Raw genomic sequence first — 16631 nt, forward strand, 5'->3', positions numbered from 1 at the left:
ATGCAATGGGAAAGACCAGATTTTTTAAAAACCCGCATGTCCCCTTTTATCTCAGGACTTGAAAGGCACTGGGGAGAGGTTTCCCCGTCAGCAGCCATTGAAACCTCACAACCGCGGTAATGAACCTGTATCGCCACCCTTCCCATTTTACAGATGAGGACACTGAGGCTCAGAGAGCCAAGGTTCCCCCGGCAGAGCCAGGGCAAGGCAGCCAGGGAGCTGAGTCCCCAGCCGGGCACTCCCGGGCACGTCCACCAGGTGGGGGTGAGCGCCCAGAGACGGAGCGGTCGGGAGCTGGGGGTGCTGCCCGCCGTCCGTCCCTCCCTCCCGCAGTGGGGCCCGCCCGCCGAGGGGAGGCGCGGTCCGCGCCCACCGGAGGAGCCGGAGGCGAGGCGGGCTCGCAGAGCCGGGCGCGCACAGCTGAGCGCAGGGTCGTCGGGGGCCCCGACCATGGGCACGGCGGCGGCGCTCCTGCTGAGCCTGGCGCTCCTGGCGCCGCGCGCGGCCGCAGCGGGCATGGGCGCGTGTTACGACGGCGCGGGGCGCCCGCAGCGCTGCCTGCCCGTGTTCGAGAACGCGGCGTTCGGCCGGCTCGCCGAGGCCTCGCACACGTGCGGCCGCCCGCCCGAGGACTTCTGCCCGCACGTGGGCGCCCAGGGCGCGGGGGCACCGTGCCAGCGCTGCGACGCCGCCGACCCCGCACGCCACCACAACGCCTCCTACCTCACCGACTTCCACAGCCAGGACGACACCACGTGGTGGCAGAGCCCGTCCATGGCCTTCGGGGTGCAGTACCCCACCTCGGTCAACATCACCCTCAACCTGGGTAAGCGCGCTCGGAGCGGGGGCGGCACCACTGCCCCCTCGTCCCCTCTCCCACAGTCGCGGGCAGTGGTTAGCCATAGGATCCAGACTGGGCGGGGGCGGGGGGGCGTTGCTCAGGAATGGGACCGCGAGTCCTGGCAGCACATGGGGTCTGGAAGAGTCCGCCCCTACTGGGAGACTGAACGACCACCACAGCGGGAATGGGACCTATGTCCAGCGCCATCTGGAAGGATAAGCTGATGGGTGTCCCTTGGGTCTGGGAGGGGTGGGAAGCCTCCTGGGAGCCCTTTACAGAGCAGTGGATTTGGGTGCCAGAGCCGTGCCAAGATTGTCCATCCTAGACCCGGAGCTGTTCTGGCTGAGGAGGGGGGTGACCCACCCGGGGTCAGCTCGTTGGCTCTCTGGGGCCTGGGCTCCTCGTCCTGGCTTATCGGGTGACTTATGGGGTTCAGTGACCCCTGAGGTTGTGTGCCATCCCTGGGGGAGCTCGGGGATGGAGCCAGCCTGTTCATCACAGGGAGGGTTATCCTCAAGGCAGGAGCCAAGTTTCACTGGGCTGCCGGGTAACTGGACCAGATGGCCTGGCCCCTCTGCTGTGTCCAAGCCTCCCTCCACCCAACCCCAGGCCACGGCGCAGGAGCCCTTGTGTGTGTGTTCAGCAGTGGCCAACTCTGCGACCCCATGGACTATAGCCCGCCTGGCTCCTCTGTCCGTGGGACTTTCCAGGCAGGAATACTGGAGTGGGGTTGCCATTTCCTACTCCAGGGCACCTTCCCGACCCAGGGATCGAACTCGTGTCTGTTGGGTCTCTTGCATTAGCAGGCGGAATCTTTACCACTGCAGTGTCTGGGAAGCCCCTCAGGTCCCTGGCAATCAGAATCCGGAGTCTGGACCCAGCCCTTCACTCCTCACACTGCCCCCACTGCAGGGAATGGAAATAAAACATGCCCTCCTGGCCCCCCACTCCCTCCAGAGCCCTTTCAGGGAGGGAGTGTTTCAAACTGTCCCTACTCCCTTATCTGTGGGTTCAAAATCTCCCAAAGCTTTGAGAACTCAGAGTATTTTTATACACTCATTTTGGCTGCTAAACCTGCCCTGAGGCTATTTATAGACCTTGTTGATCCTAGAGTGAATAGTCATACGTTTGGTTACTGAGATGTTATTTGAATATGGCTGTTGGCCCCAGACCCAGCTGGGGGTGTTAACACAGTCCATGGTAAAAGGGCTGTATCATCTTTCCAAACTCTGGAAAGTTCTGAATTCTACACTACATCTGGAGACTGGATAAAGAATTGCGGGAAGGTATCCCTATTTTTCAGATGAGAAAATTGAGGTTCAGAGAGGTTAAGTCTTTGGCCCAAAGACACACAACTGCTCAATGTTACCGGCCTCTGTGTATATCCAAGAGACGAGCATAAACTCCTCGACATGCATTCCACCCACCCGTGGAGTCTGTTCTTCCCAGCTCTGGGTGACAGTGCCTTGGGGAGGGCGGGGAGATGGGACCGAAGTGGTGGGTGGGGGAACACTGAGTCTTCTCAGAAGAGCAGGCTGGTGCTGACTGCCACCCCAAGAAGCTCAGTTGCTCTGGGGTCTTGACGGGCCTTGACACCTCCAACTGACCTGCCAGGCCTGCCAGGTGGGGCTTGTCGATGGAATGGGACGGCTGGGATGGGGCAGGGTCTCTGTCCATCAGGGCGACAGGAAGCCAGTGCAGGGAGAGAGGCTGGGGGAACTGGCTGGACTGGCCTGGCAGGACCCCAAGGCCACAGGAGGAGGAATCTGGGGCTGGGTGGAGGCTGCGGGAGACACTCTGTTCCGTGACAGAGGGTGTGGGATTGGCTGATGTGGGGCTTGTGTGGGTGGAGCCTGGGGCAGGCGCAGATGAGGCAGGGGTGAGGGGGGTGGGGGGGCATCCGTGAGTTTCAGCTGGGGCACTTCCCGTTTATTTGCGCTGTGCGCGGGCCCTGTGTGGGGCACACACACATAGACACACATAGCCACACCATACGCACGTGCACACACGCTACACACACACCACAAACGTGTGCACACACACACCACACACAAGCACACGCACACATGCACACACACCACAAACACACACACACCACACACACACACACACCACACACACGCACATAGACACACCATACACACATGCATACACAGTCACACACACTGCACACACACACACACACCGCAAACACGCACACACGCACACCACACACACGCACATCACACACACGCACATAGACACACCATACACACGCACATAGACACACCATACACACGCACATAGACACACCATACGCACGTGCACACACGGTCACACACTGCACACACGCACACACACACCGCAAACACGCACACACACACACCACACACACCACACACACCACAAATGCATGCACATGCGCACCACACACAAGCATACACACACGCACACACACACACCACACACGTGCACACACCACAAACACACACACGCACATAGACACATCATACACACGTGCACACATGGTTACACACACTGCACGCACGTGCACACACACAGGCACATACACACCCCAAACACACACACGCGCACACACACGCAGACACACCACACACGCACGCACATACACATGCTCACACACCGCACACACATGCAATACACACCCCGCACATACACACCACACATACACATACGCACACACATACACCACACACCACACACACCACATACCACACATACACACTCACACACCACACACACACACACCATTGCTCTTCCCATTGTGTTGTGTTGTACAGCACCAGGCACGCAGGAGGGGCTCTGGAAGGGTCTGCACAGGGAGTGAGTGAGTGAGTGCAGCATCACCTCCTCCGTCCTGTGCTCTGGGCCCAGCTCAGGGCTCTCTTTTGCTGCTCAGGACTCAGAGCAGCCTTTGCCCTCGCACCCAGCACAGCCGCTCACTGCACGAACGCTACCCCCTCCCCGTGCCCCGTCAAATGGGGTGAGAGCCACCCCTCCTGGGTGGTTGTCCCGGCCCCCCAGCTCAGGTCGGCCCAGTGCTTACAGGAGCTGGGTCCATCCTTGTGTGTGACCGGGGGCCTCTGCTCAGAGCGCCTCAGGCTGCGGCTCCCCTTGAAGGTGGCCTCTGCCGAAGGGCTTGAGAAACATTCGCCCAGCTGGCTCCCAAAACATGTCCTGACCCCGGGTTCCGTCTACGCAGGAGGGGTGCTGGGAACCCACAGCAGCCCTGGATGTGGCCCGTCTTTGGTTCCATTCCACTTTGGGTCTCTCCACCCCGAGCCACGGATGATGCAATAATGGGGAGAACAGGTCTGGGGTCTTCAGGAGCTCCCAGTGGGGGCCCAATCTCAGAGGAGGTGGTTGGGGGAGCCTCTCCCAGGCCTCGGGCCCCCACTACCGACCTCGCCCCCTCTCTCCTTGACCTCGTGGGTGGCAGCTCGGGAGTGGGGGGGCCCGGGTCTTCTGGAGGGAGGGGGGTGAGGGGCGGGGGAAGAATAGGCGGCCGTCCACCCTGGAAGGAGGTCGCTGCTTTCCCAGCCCCCCGCAAGCTTGCAGACATCTGCTCTGAATCCCTGAGTCCAGTCGCCCAGCTGAGCCTTCCTGTCTGGGATAAAAGGCAGCAGTGGGGGCTGGAGGCTCCTCAGCCTCCACGGAGGCCCTGGAAAGTGGACAGACTGGAGCCGGGGGTGGGGAGAGGTGCAAGGGTGGAGGTGGATGTTTATCGGGGGATCCTTCCCATGTGCTGGGAACCCCACCAAGCCTGCACCCCCATCCCAGCACCATCTGATCCTGTATAGACAGGGAAGCTGAGGCTCTGAGCGTGAAATCAGTGCCCAGGGTCCCACCGGATACCTTGGGACCCTCGCCACCGTGCTCTTGCCCTTGTGGATGATAAGCGTCCGGGTTAGGCCCGTTGGAGCCTCAGCCTTTGGCTAGGCTCGGATCAGTGGGGTCTCCCTTCTGCTTGTCCACTTTCTTGAATTCCCAAGAACCTCCTGGAAGGACCCTTAAGTCCCTGAGCAGGTGAGCCCTGAGCCCCTGAGTGTGGGGAAGGCTGCAGGGGTGTGGGGGATGGGCTCCCGGCTGGGGGCTGACCCCGGGTGGACCAGTTCCCCGGCATCCAGCATCCGGTCAGTGTCTGCCCCGCATCATGGAGCGAGAAGACAAGCTAGGCCCCTGGAACCATGTGGATGAAGATTTACGCTCTGGGGACATACCCAGAGCGGACCTCCTGGAGATCTGAAGGGTGGCGGGAGCTGATAGGAGAAGGGAGGACCTTCCAGGTCAAGGAGACCACACAGGGGGACTAGGAGGCCGCTCTGTGTGCTCTTGGACCCGGCGGTCTGGCCGGCCAGAGCAGAGGGAACAAGAGGATAGCGGGGCCTGGCCCGGTGGGAGCTGACGTCAGAAGGACCTGCTGGCCCCTGCGGAGCCCGACGCGGGCTGTGTCTCCCGAGCCCTGGCTCCACTGCGTCTTCCTGTCGAGTGGGTGGCCGTGTTTGCATTGGCCGAGGCCAGTGCCGGGGGGGACCAAGTCCTCCTTCCTTCTCCCTGGGGGCTCTGGCTGGAATGCTGGGGCCCCAGGCAGGTCAGGGGGTCAAGGCAGCAGCCATTACTAGCTTCCACCACAGAAGCAGCCCCCCACAGCCCTGGGCCCAGCTGGCCCTGGCCGCCTCACCTGGCTCTGGACTTGTAGGAGCGGGAAGTCCCCAAACCCAGGAAGATGCAGGCAGCCTCCGGATTGCCCCTTTCTCCCCAACTCTGGCCGCGTCACCTCCCCGTCAGCAGGGCCGATGACGGCCGGAGACGGCCTCTCTGCTCTCCGTCTTTGCCTTTGCTGTGGCATTGGCCGGGGTAACTTCCTGTTCCCGCCTTCTCTCGGATCACCCGTATCTCATTCATAAAACAACCAAGTGCCTACCACGCGCCGGTCCCTGTACCAAGCAGCGGATGAACATGTGGATCCAGCAGTGGACAAGCTGCTTTCTCCCCTGCTAGGCTCTGAGGTCACCTCCTCCAGGAAGCCTCCAGGTTCCAGCACTGGGCAGAGGGCCTGCCTCTGTGTTCTTGCAGCCCTAACCTTCCCCTGTCACAGTCTAGATCATGAGCGTGAGCTTTTGGTTCATTCATGTCCATCACTGGCTCCAGGCAGCAGGGAAAATGCCTGTTTTCACAGCTGTCCCCCAGCACCCCGGGCCTGCCTTGTGCACTGGTGCTGTTGGTTGGGTGGGTGAATGGAACAGCAGCGAGCGTTTAGTCACGTGTGTGCCAGGGACTATTCTAAGTGCTCTGCGGTCATTTATTCATGAATCCTTCTTATTGTGATGCCCGTTTTGCAAATGGGGAAACTGAGTCACTCCGTTTCAAACACATGCCCAGTTCACACGAGGGGGGTTAGGTATTTCGCCCAAGGCCACCGAGCTGGTAAGCATGCAGCGGAGCTGGAATGTGAACCCAGATTCATGAAGGCCACACCGTATTTCCTCCCGGCAACAAGGAGCAAGTGGGTGAATGCGTGAATGACCGCCGCCCCCCGTCCCCAGCCCTCCAGATAAATCCCGACTCCTGAGCTGCGGCCTCGCCCTTCCTCCTGGCCCTGTGCCTCTCCTGCCCAGCCCGCGGCTCCAGCTGCTTCACCCCGTCCTTTCCCCTGCTCTCTCTCGTCTCCCCACCCTGTGCCCTCTCCCCTTCTCATGCCCTCTGGCTTTACCTACTGGGGTCATGGTTGACATTTGGGGCTCCCCCTGCACCTATAGCCCAGTCTCCCACCTGAGCCCTTGACTGGGTCATTCAAGCATTCACCCGAAAGCCAGCTCTTGAATGTCACGCGGGGCCCAAAGATAAAGGCACCGTGTAAACCGTGCCCGTAGCAGCATTGTCCACAGTAACTGAAGGCTGCAAGTAACCCCGGTGTCCACTGATGAATGAACAAGCGAAACGTGGCGAGAGTCACACAATGGGATGTTTTCAGCCTTAAAAAGGAAGGACGCCTTGGTCTGACCCCTGCTGCTACATGGATGAACCTCGAGGACGTTATGCTCAGTGAAATGAGCCAGACGCAGAAGGGTGAACGCGCCATGATCCACTCATAAGGGTCCCTGAAAGAGTCATGTTCATCGAGATCGGAAGAGAATGGCAACCCACTCCAGTATTCTTGCCTGGAGAATCCCATGGACAGAGGAGCCTGGCGGGCTACAGTCCACGGGGTCGCCAAGAGTGGGGCTAACACGGGGTGGGCGAGGAAGAGAACCGTGGACGGCTAGGCCCGAGGAGCCCTCTGTGGCGCCCCTGCAGGCCGGGAGCGGCTCTCCCCACCTGGTTCTCATGCCCTTGGTGGGCAGGGCAGCCTCACCCCCGCGTTTCCAGCTCAGCTCCCCACCCTGCCCCCCTCCAGCCCCATCCCCAGGCCACTGCGCCCCAGATGGCTCCAATTAAAGGGCTTTGTTTTGTTTCCATTTTCCCAAAATAAGCCTCTCCTTCGGAGCTCCCTGTGCTCGGTCAGTGCCGGATGTGGGCCGGCCTGCTTCTCTGGCCGCCCTGGTGACATTCCTGGGCTTTACGGCCCAGCTGGCTGGAGAGGACAGCGCTGGGTGCTGGCTTGGCTGACTTCAGCGGTTCTCAGGGGGCACAGGCACCCCCTTCCTGGGCAACCCCTTCTCTCTGAGCCCTGAATGGAGGGTTGTGGTTCGGCGACTTTGGGGCCGACAAGCCTGCGGTTGAGTAGAGACTCAGCTGTTTTCCATGTGACCTTGGGCGAGTCCCTGTCTTCTGCCCAAGCCTCGGGTTCCTCGTTAGCGAGATGCACACAGCGATGGAAGCGTTTGTGGGTCTCTGAGATACAGTGTACGTAGAGCACTTAACAAGGTTCCTGGCGGGACTTGCCTGGTGGTCCAGTGGTTAAGACTCCAACCTTCTGATGCAAGGGGCACATGTTCAATCCTGGTTGGGGAACTAAGAGCCCACATGGCTTGTGGCCAAAAATACATAAATGCAAATTAAAGAAGACTTAAAAAAAAATACAAGGTGCCTGGCACATAGTAGGTGCTCAGTAAATGCCGGTTGTTGTTAAACAGACTTATTCAGAGGTCATGAAAAGCAGACTCTGTGATAGCCTCAACCATGTTGTCGGGGTTGCCTGTCTCCACTTGCTCGCTGGATTATACCCTCCTAGAAGGTGTTAATGGAAAAGGCAATGGCATCCCACTCCAGTACTCTTGCCTGGAAAATCCCATGGGTGGAGGAGCCTGGTAGGCTGCAGTCCATGGGATCCCGAAGAGTCGGACACGACTGAGCAAATTCATTTTCACTTTTCACTTTCATGCATTGGAGAAGGAAATGGCAACCCACTCCAGTGTTCTTGCCTGGAGAATCCCAGGAATGGGGGAGCCTGGTGGGCTGCTGTCTATGGGGTCGCACAGAGTCGGACACGATTGAAGCGACTTAGCAGCAGCAGCAGCAAAAGGTGTTAATGAAAATCATGCTTCATCTGGCAAGCATTTATGGAGCACCTGCTGTGTGGTGGGCTTCCTAGGTGGCACTTGTGGTGAAGAATCCCCCTGCCAGTGCAGAAGACATAAGAGACACAGGTTTGATCCCTGGAACGAGAAGATCCCCTGGAGGAAGAAATGCCAACTCACTCCAGTATTTTTGCCAGAAGAATCCCATAGACAGAGGAGCCTGGCATGGGCTATAGTCCATGGGGTCACAAAGAGTCGGACACGACTGAGCATCTGAGCACATACTGTGTGTTGGGAAGATCCCCTGGAGGAGGAAATGGCAAGCCAATTCCAGTATTCTTGCCTGGAAGATTCCATGGACAGAGGAGCCTGGCAGACTGAAGTCCATGGGGTTGCAAAGAGTAGGATGACTGAGTGACTGAGCACGTACGCACTGTGTGCCAGGCACGATGCTCAGCTCTGAGGTGCACTGCCCCGTCCCCGTCCCCAGGAGGTCACAGTCTAGTGGGAGGGACATGCAGGTCTTTACAGAACAGGGCAAAGAGACTCGGGGAAGCTGGGGAGCACTAGTGAGACACCCAGACCCACAGCCCATGGATGAATAGCCATCAGGAAGGTTGGAAGAAGGCAGTTCCACGCAGGACTCGGGCTGGGGCATGTGATCAGTCTGCTAAGCCAGTAGGATGAGCAGGGATGCATGGTAGTCAGCCAGGTGAGGAGCAGAGGGAACAGCATTTTAGGCAGAGGGAACAGCATGTTGGGTGGCTGGGAGGTGGGAGCCATGTGGTCCTGAGCAGTGTCGCCCCCTTGTTAACAGTTGGGGATGACATCAGTGTGTTCCCAGCTTTCTTAATGGGAGCACACCTGTCTCAATCACCCTGAAGCCCTATCGGCCCCACAGCTTGCAAAGGTCAAAGCTGCAGTTTTCATTCTTGTCGCTGCTTAGAAGACCTCAGTTCCTTTCCCAGCCTTTCGGCTGCCTTTGGCAGGAACCTTTTCATCACAGAGCAGGGATTACGCTGCTTTCTTCTCCCTTCTAATTAATTCTTGTAACAGAAAGTTGCTGCCGTGCCTCTGTGATGTTCCTGCATCTTCTCTCCCCTCCTGGCCTGGCAAGGAAAGGGAAAAGCCGTGATGTTTCCTCACGTGTGAAGTTCCTCGTTTGCATGAAATCTCAGTGGCTGCCTTTTTCCGATCATGCTTCTAGCTGCCAGCTACCTTTTAAGTGGCTCCAAGCTCCCCTCCTGTGAGGTGTCTGGCTGGATGTTTACAGAGGAGTCTGGGTCGGTGGACCCAGGGCAACCTCCACGAGCATCCTTTCGTGAACGCACGTCTGGGGCAGGTCCCCACCTGGTTCCAAGGCCTGACGCCTGCTCAGAACAGAAGCCGCCGCCCCAGACACTGGCTCTGTGTGGGACACATGCTTTCTTTTAAGGGACTCGGAGTGACAGTGCCAAGCTGTGCTGTAACTTTGAAAAACATCTTAAAACAGAACATGGCAAGGCGGTTGCTTTTTAAATTTTTTTTTAAAAAATTTGTGTTTTCTCCAGTTTTTAAATTAGAACAAGCTTCTTGAGAAAAAGGAACTGGGAGAATGCAGAACAATTGAAGAGGAAAGAAGAGCCCCGAGTCCTCTGCCCTGAGGACAGTCATGCTGACACGTTCGATGTCTTTCTTTTCTGCCTCTTCTTTGGGGATTTTTAAATATCAGCTGATGATTCCCAATGTAGAATCGTTCGTCTCCTTTTTTCATTCAGCATTTTGACTTCCCCACGTAATATAAACTCATTGTCAACTGTTCCGGTAGATTCAACTAGCCTGTGAGTTTATGCCCTACAATTTATTGAGCCCTGATGGCTCCAGTTTTCCCCTGTTATAAAAGCACTTCCTTGATGAACTGACTCGTCAACTCAGGCTCAGTGCCTTGTCTGACTTCCCAGAAGTGGGATTTCCTTTTTCTTTTTTTTAACCAAAGCCCGAGAACATGTTTATGGCTCTGTGTCGCCACACTGCATTCCCCAGGGACCAATATGTATACTCTCGCCCCAGTTTTTCTTTTATTGTGGTAAAATGCACATAGCATAAAATGTATTAGCATAACCTTTTTTAAGTGCCGAGTCCACTGGTATTAAGTACTTTCGCATAGTTGTATCACCACCATCCACCCACCAAATTTTTTCATCTTCCTAAACTGAAACATTCAGATTGGAATGAAAACTGCCCTTTTCCAGTCCTGTGGCCACTGCTGAGTTTTCCAAATTTGCTGATGTACTGAGTGCAGCACTTTCACAACATCATCTTTTAGGATTTGAAATAGCTCAACTGGAATTCTATCACTTCCACTAGCTTTGTTCGTATTGATGCTTCCTAAGGCCCACTTGACTTCACATTCCAGGATGTCTGGCTCTAAGTGTGTGATTACACCATCGTGATCATCTGGGTCGTTAAGATCTTTTTTGTACAGTTCTTCTGTATAGTCTTGCCACCTCTTCTTAATATCTTCTGCTTCTGTTAGGTCCATACCATTTCTGTCCTTTGTTGAGCCCATCTTTGCATGAAACGTTCCCTTAGTATCTCTAATTTTCTTGAAGAGATCTCGAGTCTTTCCCATTCTATTGTTTTCCTCTATTTCTTTGCACTGATGGCTAAGGAAGGCTTTCTTATCTCTCCTTGCTATTCTTTGGAACTCTACATTCAAGTGGGTATATCTTTCCTTTGCTCCTTTGCTTTTTGCTTCTCTTCTTTTCACCGTTATTTGTAAGGCCTCCCCAGACAGCCATTTTGCTTTTATGCATTTCCTTTTCTTGATGGTCTTGATTCCTGTCTCCTGTACAATATCATGAACCTCTGTCCATAGTTCATCAGGCACTCTGTCTATCAGATCTAGTGCCTTAAATCTATTTCTCATTTCTACTGTGTAATCATAAAGGATTTTATTTAGGTCATACCTGAATGGTCTAGTGGTTTTCCCCACTTTCTTCAACTTAGTCTGAATTTGGCAATAAGGAGTTCATGATTTGAGCCACAGCCAGCTCCCGGTCTTGTTTTTGCTGACTGTATAGAGCTTCTCCATCTTTGGCTACAAAATCAATCTGATTTCGGTGTTGACCATCTGGTAATGTCCATGTGTCAAAATTCTCTAAACTAGGCTTCAGCAATATGTGAACTGTGAGCTTCCAGATGTTCAAGCTGGTTTTAGAAAAGGCAGAGGAACCAGAGATCAAATTGCCAACATCTGCTGGATCATCGAAAAAGCAAGAGAATTCCAGAAAAACATCTATTTCTGCTTTACTGACTATGCCAAAGCCTTTGACTGTGTGGATCACAATAAACTGTGGAAAATTCTGAAAGAGATGGGCATACCAGACCACCTGACCTGCCTCTTGAGAAAGCTATATGCAGGTCAGGAAGCAACAGCTAGAACTGGACATGGAACAACAGACTGGGTCCAAATAGGGAAAGGAGTACATCAAGCTGTATATTGTCACCCTGCTTATTTAACTTCTATGCAGAGTACATCATGAGAAACTCTGGGCTGGAGGATTCACAACAAGCTGGAATCAAGATTGCTGGAATAAATATTAATAACCCAGATATGCAGATGACACCACCCTTATGGCAGACAGTGAAGAAGTAAAGAGCCTCTTGATGAAAGTGAAAGAGAAGAGTGAAAAAGTTGAGCTTAAAGCTCAACATTCAGAAAACTAAGATCACGGCATCTGGTCCCATCACTTCATGGCAAATAGATGGGGAAACAATGGAAACAGTGGCTGACTTTATTTTTCAGGGCTCCCAAATCACTGCAGATGGTGATTGCAGCCATGAAATTAAAAGACACTCATTCCTTGGAAGGAAAGTTATGACCAGCCTAGACAGCATATTAAAGAGCACAGACATTACTTTGTCAACAAAGGTCCATCTAGTCAAAGCTTTTTCTGGTAGTCATGTATGGATGTGAGAGTTGGACTGTGAAGAAAGCTGAACATAGAAGAATTGATGCTTTTGAACTGTGGTGTTGGAGAAGACTCTTGAGAGTCCCTTGGACTGCAAGGAGATCCAACCAGTCAATCCTAAAGAAGATCAGTCCTAGGTGTTCATTGGAAGGACTGATGCTGAAGCTGAAACTCCAATACTTTGGCCACCTGATGCGAAGAGCTGACTCATTGGAAAAGACCCTTATGCTGGGAAAGATTGAGGGCAGGAGGAGAAGGTGATGACCGAGGATGAGATGGCTGGATGACATCACCGACTCAATGAACATGGGTTTGTGTAGACTCTGCAAGTAAGTGATGGACAGGGAGGCCTGGCGTGCTGTGGTCCATGCGGTCGCAAAGAGTTGGATACGACTGAGCGACTGAACTGAACTGAACTGAAACTGTCCCCATTAAACACTCTTGCCCCCTTCACTCACCGTTCTGCTTTCTGTTTCTATAAATTCAGCTACTCTAGGGCTCCCTTCAGCAGTATATACACTGAATTCAACTACTCTAGGAACCTCATGTAAGTGGAATCACCTAGTACTTGTCCTTTGATGACTGGCTTAATTTGCTTCACGTAACATCCTTGGTGCTCGTCCAGGTTGTAGCATGTGTTAGAATTTCCCTGCTTTGAAAGTTTGAATAATATTTCATTGTGGGATGAGCCATGTTTTGTTTCTTCATCATCCATCCATGCACACCTGGGTTGCTTCTACCTCCTGGCTATCGTGAATAATGCTACTGTGAGGATGTGTGTGTCCAAATATTTCCTCAAGACCTTGCATGATTCTGGGGAGTATATACTCAGTCGTGGAATTGCTGGATCATATGGTAATTTTATTTTTAATTTCTTGAGGAACCGCCAAGCTGTTTTTCATAGCAAGTGCATCATTTTACACTCCTACTAACAGTGCACAAGGCTTCCAACTTCTCCACATCCTCGCCAACGCTTGGTATTGTTATCTGCTTCTTTAAAAAAAAAAAATAATAGCCATCCTAGGCCCTTCTCTGGTGGTCCACTGATTGGGACTCCATGCTCCCGATACGGGGGGCCAGGGTTCAATTCACGGTCAGGGAACTCTATCCCGCATGCTGCAACTAAAGATCTCACGTACTGCAACTAAGAGCTGGGGCAACCAAATGAATTTTAAAGATAGAATAAAATAATAGATATCCTAATGGATGTGAGGACCAATTTTTAAAAATATATAAGACAAATTTATGGAAACATAATTTACCATCCAGTGCACCCAACTCAAGCATACAATTCAGTGCTTTGTAGTATTACTCATAGAGTTGTATACTCATCACCACAGTCCATTTTTGAACACTGTCATCACCTCCAAAGAAACCCTGTACCCATTAGCAATCATCTCCCCCCAAGTATTCTCCCGCCCTCTAAACCCTGAAAACGACTAATCTACTTTCCATTTTTCTGACCGTGCCTATTTGGGACATTTAATACAGGTGAAATCATACTATATGTGCTCCGTGAAATTAACGTCTTTGTATTTTCAACTGTGCTGGGTGTTCTTGCTGCTCGGGCTTTTCCTCTCGTTACGGAGAGGGGCTGCCCTCTAGCCGCGGTGTCCGGCTTCTCACTGCCGTGGCTTCTGTTCTTACAGCGCACAGGCTGGAGTGGGCTTCTAGCTGTGTACTCGGGCTGAGCTGCATGCGGATCTTCCTGGACCAGGGCTGGAACCCATGTCCTCTGCACTGGCAGGTGGATTCTTTACCACTGAGCCACCAGGGAAGCCCGGCTTCCTTTATTTATCATATTGTTTTCAAGGCTCATCTCCCTTGTAGCCTGTGTCAGCTCTTTACTCCTTTCTCTTGCCAAATAATATTCCTTTGTGTGATATACCACGTTTTATTTTTTCATTTATCTGTCGACAAACGTCTGAGTTGTTTCCGGTCTTTGGATTTTATGAGTAATCCTGCTGTGAACATTCGTGTGGAGGTTTTTGTGAGGACATATGTTTTCATTTTGCTTGGGCACACGCCTGGGAGTGAGATTGAGGAGCCGCGTGGTAACTTTATTTTAACCTTTTAAGAGACCCCCAGACTCTTTTCCAAAGCAGCTGCACCATTTTGCACTCTTACCAGCTGTGTACAAGGCTTCCAGTGTTTCCACGTCCTTGCTAACACTCCTTTTTGTCTTTTTATTATATCCATCTTAGGAGAATGGAGTGGTATCTTGTAGTTTTGTTCTGGGTAGTCATGTTGAACATCTTCTCCTGTGCACTTTGGCCATTTATATATCTTCCTTGGAGAAATGTCCATTTTTTCAGTTGGGCTATCTGTCCTTTTTTTTGGGGGGGGGTGTGGAGCCACGTGGCTTGCAGGATCTTAGTTCCCTGACCAAGGATAGAACCCGTGCCCCCTGCAGTGAAAGCACCAAGTCCTAATCACTGGACCCCCAGGGAAGTCCCCAATGATCTTTTTATTTTTGAGCTGTAAGAATTCTTTATACATTCTAGATAAGCCCCTTAACAGATACATGCTTTGCAAATAGTTTCTCCTATTCTGTGGTTGGCTTTCCATTTTCTCAGTGGTGTCAAGAAGCACAGGAGTTTCTGGTGAAGTTCAGTCCGTCTGTTTTTTCTTCTTCACTTGTTCCTTTGGTGTCCCATCTAAGAAGGCGTTACCTCACCCAGGTCACGAAGATTTTCTCTTATATTTTCTTCTAAGAGTTTTATAGATTTAGCTCTCGCATGGGGCCACAGTGTTTTAAACAGAAGACTGAAGTGACTTGTCCTCAGTGGGTAGGGAAGACTGTGGGCAGTGATGGAGGCGGCGGCAGCAGGGCAGGCCTCCTGGGGCATCTGGGACCGGGCAGAAAGGCCAGGGGAAGAAGGTGGATGCAGGAAGGGGGCCTTGACAAGTTCTCTGCTGCTCAGGCACGCCTGACTCTGTGTGACTCTACGGACTGTAGAGTCTCAGGGCCTGAATCCATGTCTCTTAAGTCTCCTGCAGTGGCAGGTGGGTTCTTTACCACTAGCACCGCCTGGGATGCAGGTTCAATCCCTGGGTCGGGAAGATCCCTTGGAGAAGGGAATGACTACCCACTCCAATATTCTTGCCTGGAGAATCCCATAGACAGAGGAGCCTGGCGGGCTACTGTCCAGAGCATCGCAAACAGTCAGGCACAACGCACAACTGTTAAATTGGGAGATAAGGCCATGGACCCAAGAGCTGGAGACTTCTCTTGAGAAATTTGGATTGAGGAGGAGTTTGATGGAGGCAGGGGAAGAGTGAAGTCCCGGGGGAATTGCATTAGGATTCGGGGGGGGGGGGGGGCTTGAAACAGGCATGTCTCCAGACTCCAGGGGTCTGAAATCACTGGGAGGGAAGGAGGTAAAAAGGCACAGGTGGGAGGTCTGGCTTTGTTGGGGTGTAGTAAAAGAAATAACTTTCTAATGGCAGAGCAGACTTCAGGTTGTGGCACTATCCCATTGCTGGGGCAATTTGAAGCAGAAAGAGATGGCTGAGTCGGAGGTGTTACATTGCTGATTGCTGTGCAGGGGGGCAATTGGCCTAATTAGGGGATGGCAAATGCCTGGGAATCATGCCAGCATTGTCCTCTCCGGTGTCCCTGACAGGCATCACTAACTGATCCTGGCATGCCCTGCTCGGTGCTCCAGACAGCCTCTAACGATCCATCCAAGATAGTTCATGCAGCCCAGCCGTTCTGTTCTCCCTGGACCAGGATTCTGACTCTCCCTTCCCTTCTGTAAAATGGGTCCACATCTTCCCACTGCAGGGAAAGCTTATGAGATCACCTATGTGCGGCTGAAGTTCCACACGAGTCGACCCGAGAGCTTTGCCATCTACAAGCGCAGCCGGGCGGGGGGCCCCTGGGAGCCCTACCAGTACTACAGCGCCTCGTGCCAAAAGACCTACGGCCGGCCCGAGGGCCTGTTCCTGCGGCCGGGCGAGGACGAGCGTGTGGCCTTCTGCACCTCCGAGTTCAGCGACATCTCCCCACTGAGCGGGGGCAATGTGGCCTTCTCCACCCTGGAGGGCAGGCCCAGTGCCTACAACTTTGAAGAGAGCCCTGTGTTGCAGGTTAGAGGGGAGTGGGACTGGGGGATGGAGGGGAGAGGCTGACCCGGACACTCAGGTCCAGGGGACCAGAGGGAAGACTGAAAGGGCAGGAGGAAGCAGGGGGCTCTTCGAGATCCCCTGGTTTTTAGATTCTAAACAACAGAAGCTTTTGTTGTGCCTGAATCTTTTGTGAATGGCTGATAATGAAAGAGTTGGAAGAGGGTGCCCTGTGACAGCCACCAACTCAGCTAACCCCTTTCCCCTGGGGAAATGGAGGCTCAGAGCCGGGGAAGGGACCTTCCAGGG

The 16631-nt window shown here is 53.5% G+C and overlaps 1 protein-coding gene across 1 annotated transcript in view; it reads left to right on the plus strand.

The window, feature by feature from the left end:
- LAMC3 (laminin subunit gamma 3) overlaps positions 396 to 16631 on the plus strand; it is a 68122-nt gene continuing 51886 nt past the window's right edge. The window contains exons 1-2 of the mRNA XM_018055991.1: positions 396 to 826; positions 16042 to 16346. Coding sequence (XP_017911480.1) covers positions 451 to 826; positions 16042 to 16346 — 681 coding nt within the window. The 5' untranslated portion in view covers positions 396 to 450. The remainder of the gene's footprint in view (positions 827 to 16041; positions 16347 to 16631) is intronic.

The sequence above is a fragment of the Capra hircus genome, chromosome 11 (genome assembly GCF_001704415.2).
Source record: "Capra hircus breed San Clemente chromosome 11, ASM170441v1, whole genome shotgun sequence".
Taxonomy (NCBI): domain Eukaryota; kingdom Metazoa; phylum Chordata; class Mammalia; order Artiodactyla; family Bovidae; genus Capra; species Capra hircus.